The following is a 6,361-nucleotide window of genomic DNA, read 5'->3' on the forward strand; positions in this document are numbered from 1 at the left end:
ACCAAATGGGGACTCCACTTTTGTCCCCAAAGGTAGGATTTTTGTCTTAAAATTGCCCCCAAATGTCACCAGTTGAGTCACATGGGTTGAGTTGAAACAACCAGAGCTGCTGCTTTTCTTACAGAGCTAATGCAATGGTTAGCTTCATGTTGTTTTATAAATGCCATTAGCATAGCAGCTGTAAATTAGTAACATGTTTCCTGGTCCTTTCTTCACAGTTAGTTGTACCGTAGCAGCAGCAGCAACAWATCAGTGAGGTATTGAGGTATTAAGAAGACTTAAGATTTAGTAAAATTACTCAAGTTTTAATTTTGTTTAGAAGTTAGCTATCTGTGAAATAAGATTTTCCCCAAATTTTCAATCTTACTGAACTTAAAGGAAGTATTGCTAAATCCACATGTACCTTTGAATCTATGTGCATAGTTAGATAAATTAGATGGATTATTTTACAATGAATTAGATTTTCAATCAGCCCAAAGGGACTCTGTTCAATAGCAGTGAGTCAAAGGTGTCTAATTCATTTTCACTGAGGGCCACATGAGCATTGTAGTTGCACTCAAAGGTCCAGTTGTAAAAACGTTTATTAATTTAACACAAAAACTCATATTCCTCATCTCATTGCTATGACTGAGCACTGCTAACAAACAATAACTGAGCTCTACATGGTATTTTGTGCGTAGAAACAGTGTTTTAACAAATCCTCCAATAAGTACTAGTAAGTACTAAGTAATAGTAAGATAATTTTACTCCATGTTGAATTGTGGCAACTAACCACCATCATGAATTCTTAACTCTTCTACTTTCCCACAGTGAGGAAACTCCCACTGACCAGTACATTTTAGCCAATTCAAAAGTAGTCCGAAAAAAATGCAGCAAAATGGAGATTTTATACAGCTAATTTAATTTTACAGTCTACTCTTAAACACTGTGCGCCTCCACTTAGTGGTGTGATGTTAATCATTTAGTGGGTACAATGATCAGCATGTATTATGGGAAATATAGTCTATGGTCACTGATGGCATTATAGCAAACTATTTTAAGACAGTATGCATTTGAAGCTCTCTGAGACCGCATAAAATGCAGTGGCGGGCCACACTTGGCCTGCGGGCCTTAACCTTGACACATGTGCAGTAAGGGTTAATATGTCAAAACAGAAGCATAAGCTATTTTCTGTAGCAGTTTCATATGATTTAACTGATTGATAAGAGACATGTTGCTGTGTTACCMCTGCAGCCCTGCTGAGACTGCGAGGCAGAGCAGACCTGGTGTCATTTGAGCTGCAACAGATTAAAGAGGAGGCAGCGCACACTCAGAGCACGCTCACCATCGGAGATTTCTTCAAGAAAAAAAGTTACAGACAGACAATAATTATTGTTCTCATCAACACTTTGGGAAGCCAGCTCTCTGGATTCAATGCGGTCAGTAACTATTTTTCCATCATTAGAGGAATAAACACTGACTTTCTAAATTGTGTTTTTTTTATAATTAAATTTAAATATAATTTTCCCATCATGGTGAGTTTATTGTATTAAATTTTTCTGTCACAGCTTTATAGGAATTTCCCAATAAGTTGTTCAAATTCAACTCCTTTATACAGTTTCTCATAATCTGAGATTGTTTCATTTTTTTAACCTAAATTTTAAAAAATGCAGTTATGTCCCAGTGTTTCACTACATTTACAATCATTTCTGTAATTTATGATGAATTATCATGGAAAATATGGGAAAATTGTATCCACAAGCAATGCGGATCAGGCTTTGACACCGGCAGTACCGGGACCTAGCGCATATCAATGGGCCTGGTACCCCATACTCCCAGAGTACCCCCCACAGGAGTCCCAGAGGGACATGGTTGAACGCCTTCTCCAAGTCCACAAAACACATGTAGACYGGTTGAACTCCCATGAACCCTCCAGGRCCCTGCTGAGGGTGTAGAGCTGGTCCACTGTTCCACGACCARRACCAAAACCACACTGCTCTTCCTGAATCCGAGATTCGACTATCTGACAGATCCTCCTCTCCAGAACCCCCTGAATAGACCTTACCAGGAAGGCTCAGAAGTGTGAACACACTCTGCAGTCCCCCTTTTTAGAGGGACCACCACCCCGGTCTGCCAATCCAGGGGAACTGCCCCCGATGTCCACGCGATGTTGTAGAGTCGCGTCAACCACAACCCCACAACATCCAGAGCCTTAAGGAACTCCGGGTGAATCTCATCCACCCCGGTGCCCTGCCACTGAGGAGCTTTTTAACCACCTCAGTGACCTCAGCACCAGAGATTGGAGAGTCTGACCCAGGGTCCTCAGGCTCTGCTTCCACTTTGGGAGATGTGCTGGTGGGATTGAGAAGGTCTTTGAAGTATTCCTCCCACTGAACCACAATGTCTCAAGTTGAGGTCAGCAGCGCACCATCCCCACCATAAACAGTGTTGGTGGTGAACCAATTTCCCCACTGTGATGCCGTATGGTGGACCAGAATTACCACAAGCCGTATGAAAGTATTTTTCCATGGCCTCTCCAAACTCCTCCCATGCCTGAGTTTTTGTCTCAGCGACCACCCGCTGTTTTTGAAGACCTAATGCGCTTGGACTCACGATATCTATCAGCTGCTTCTGGAGTCCCACAGCCCATAAAGACCTGATAGGCCTCCTTCTTCAACATGACAGCATCTCTCACCGCCGGTGTCCACCAGCGGGTTTGAGGGTTGCCGCCACGACATTCCTGTCTGCATTGCAGTCAGTAAGTCGGGCTCTTTTCCAGTGAGAGTTGGACTCCACCAAGGTTGTCCTTTGTCACCGATTCTGTTCATAACTTTTATGGACAGAATTTCTGGGAGCAGCCAAGGTGTTGAAGGGATCCTTTTTGGTGACCTTAGGATCCCATCTCTGCTTTTTTGTGGATGATGTGGTCCTATTGGCTTCATCAGATCCTGATCTCCAGCTCTCACTGGAGCCGTTCACAGCCGAGATGAGGATCAGTGCCTCCAAATCCCAGACCATGGTCTTGAGCTGGAAAAGGGTAGGGTGCCTTCTCCAGGTCGGGGAGGAGGTCCTGTCCCAAGTGGAGGAGTTTAAGTATCTCGGGGTCTTGTTCATGAATGAGGGAAGAATGGAGCAGGAGATGTACAGGTGGGTTGGTGCTGTGTCTGCAGTGATGTGGGCGCAGTATTTAACTGAATATAGAGTAGATTGAAAAGGATTTGAAAATGATTGTATTCTGCTTTTATAATTTACATAACATCCCAGCTTTATTGGAATCGGAGCTGTAGTTATGGTGCTTCTCTGTCTTGACATTCACCAAGCTGTCAGCAGTTGTAGCACAGCAATGTACTGGCTTATACATGTTGCCTAACCTTCTTAAAGTTACCTCACATTTCTTCTAGTTTTACAAAGCCTGAATCCAGAAACCAATGATACCCCACAAGGATTCCTGGGACTATTTTGAAAGTAAACTAGTTAAATCAGCTCAGATCTGCTGTGACATGAAAGTGAGGACCTACAGTTCATGAGAGGAAACTGAGAACTCTTGTGAATATTTCAAGACATTTTGAAAACTCTTTATGTTTGTTGTCTGGATTTGTTTTCAAAAGTTTCAGCTCTGTGATATATGCGTTTAAGTTATCTAGCCTGATGTGTTTTTTATTGTTATTATTTTGACTGTACAATTGAATTGAATTCCATTTTTATTTCAGGTGATTAACTATTCCACCAGAATGTTCCAGGCCAATTTTCATAATGCCAAATATCTGACTCTGGGTGTGGGAGCTGTCAATGTTTTCTTCACTCTAGTAGCGGTGAGTAAAGACTGTTTATAACGCAGCCTACATCATCCAAGTGTGGAAAAAGAGGTATTTTTGGCAGTTTGACATCCCTAAGAAGTGTGTAAAAGTGGTATCTCAATGGGCTGCAGCCAGTTAGTGAATGACACTCATGAAGTGAATCTCTTACCTTCAATGTGGCTCTCATTTTGTTTTCAGAAATCACAGAAGAGTACAATCCTGTCGTTTGAGATTTGAACATGTTCAAAGAAATGTTTACATCGTAATAGTGACAGACTCATCATAGGTATCTCAAATCTGTCTTGAACCCATCTGAATTATGTCCTGGTTGTATTTCCATATTTCCAAACAGTTTCAAGATCCCTGGAGTTGCATTTTGACACCTGCACAGAAACTCAGCTCTGACAAAAAAAAAAAAAAAAAACTCTAAAGAAAAAAATTTGAATCAAAAATAGACAAAGTAGTTTGAATCTGCACATCTTTATTTCTAATCTGTAGTCCAGTAGATTAAATCATAAAAGGGATGCTAACAGAGGTGGGTACAAATCACATCAAGGTGGGTGGATTTGGTCAACAAAATCATGTGCACAGCCAAAAATCAGGCTTGTAAAGTAACTAAGTACAAATACTTTGTTACTGTACTTAAGTAGAAATTTGGTTATCTGTACTTTATTTGAGTAATTATTTTTCAGTGTACTTTTTACTTTTACTCTTTACTTTTTTACACAGTTATCTGTACTTTCTACTCACTACGTTTTTTAAAAAGGTAAGAAGTAGAAAGTTGTTACTCCTGTTTTATTCTGAGTTGTTACTTAAAAAATCCTCTCCTGATAAACTGTGTCTCCTGGATCGAGTGAATTTAATTGTGTTTGGATGAGAAGTATAAATATATACCATTCTGACACACTATTAGCTTGTACACAACCCATCACAGCTGCACGCTGTTAGAAAATATAGTTTTTGGAGACGTCACCTCCCAATAAATGTCATTTTGTAAAATCTAACTGCTCACTTTTACTCAGTACTTTTACTTTTAATACTTAAGTAGATTTTGTGTCAGAAATTTACTTTTGAAACTTAAGTACAAAAATGTCAGATACTTTAAGACTTTCATTCAAGTAATATTTTTAGAGAAGACTTTAACTTTTACCAAACTATTTTTATGATAAGATACTTGTACTTTTACTCAAGTATCACTATGAGGTTCTTTATACAACACTGCCAAAAATMCAGTTTTGCAAGTTGTGTACAAAACCTGTTTTCAAAGACTGACAGTGACATAAAACGTCTGCATGACTCACTGGTCGGTTGGTTGCAAACATTTAGGGTTAAATGGGACAGCAACAAAATATTCACTAATTTTCTCACAGTTTTTACAATTATTAGTTTTAAACTAGTCTCTAACAATTGCAGCCCAGTGAAATATGTCCTTAATTATAAAACTTACAAGAATATAGACTTTTTCCACTGGTATTTGGATTAAAGAAGAACAGATTGGAACATCTACAAGGAAATACTTTAACAGCATTAACAAAAACAGAATGGAAAATAAAATAATAAATATCAGTTTGAGTATGTTTTTTTAACATTATTATTTCTTGTCCAGTTCTTCCTGATGGAGAGGGCGGGGAGGAGGAAGCTGCTGCTCACTGGTTTTATCTGCATCGCAGTGAGCAGCTTACTTATGACCATAGTCGATTCTGTCCAGGTGAGTTATTATTACCAAGTGTCTGAAAAAAGTCCATATCCTGCACATATACTCATACTCAACCAAATAAGTTGGAGCCTCTTCATGGCATATTATGACAAGTATAAATATTGAAAACTTTCTAGACAATATTAATAATGGGGATAAGAATAATACTTTGCACGTTTATTGCATATTTTTAAAAGAACCTTAAAGAGTTACAAAAATGTGATGATAAAATTTATAATTGAATGGCAAAATGTCAAAGGCAATGATAAGTGTTAGAAAAATAATCAGGTATTTGTTGATAAAAAAGTCTTTTTAGTCCAACTCTTTTCAGGCTGAAGAGCTCTGAGTGTTAGCAACAGTTTTCCACAGAATGCTCAACCTTTTATATCTCATAGTTTTATCCTGACAGGAGCAAGGTTTGAATGTTTGCAGTGAAGGGAACATGTTGGGAAATGTGGGGAAAGCTGTTWTTTTTTTTTCAGACGAGAGGTAACATATAGGTGAACTGGTGGGAGAGGAGGGTGTTTTTGTATGTTTTTTAATTTTTCCATTGTTTAACCAGGCAGATGTTTTTCAGGAGAGGCCAGTAATTTATTCTTGCAGCAATACAAGGTGGAGGAATGAGTATAGAAAACGTACGGGCTGCCATTTGTAAAAAATTACCACCAATATTTTTGTTTTATTTAGACTTTTATAAGAAAAAAAAGAACAGATTTATTTTTCAAAGTCAGTTTTTCATCATATGATTAATACATTTATAAATGTCATAGTTTATAAACTAAATATTTAACTTACAAATTAAATATTTAGTTAATAAACTAAATATTTAACTTACAAATATTTAGTTAATAAACTAAATATTTAACTTACAAATATTTAGTTAATAAAC

At 38.1% G+C, this 6,361-nt stretch overlaps 1 protein-coding gene across 1 annotated transcript in view; it reads left to right on the plus strand.

Annotated features, from left to right (window-relative positions):
• slc2a1c (solute carrier family 2 member 1c) overlaps window positions 1-6,361 on the plus strand; it is a 19,213-nt gene that overhangs the window by 7,875 nt on the left and 4,977 nt on the right. The window contains exons 7-9 of the mRNA XM_014019710.1: window positions 1,234-1,418; window positions 3,690-3,791; window positions 5,383-5,484. Coding sequence (XP_013875164.1) covers window positions 1,234-1,418; window positions 3,690-3,791; window positions 5,383-5,484 — 389 coding nt within the window. The remainder of the gene's footprint in view (window positions 1-1,233; window positions 1,419-3,689; window positions 3,792-5,382; window positions 5,485-6,361) is intronic.

The sequence above is a fragment of the Austrofundulus limnaeus genome, unplaced genomic scaffold, assembly GCF_001266775.1.
Source record: "Austrofundulus limnaeus strain Quisiro unplaced genomic scaffold, Austrofundulus_limnaeus-1.0 Scaffold227, whole genome shotgun sequence".
Classification (NCBI taxonomy): Eukaryota; Metazoa; Chordata; class Actinopteri; order Cyprinodontiformes; family Rivulidae; genus Austrofundulus; species Austrofundulus limnaeus.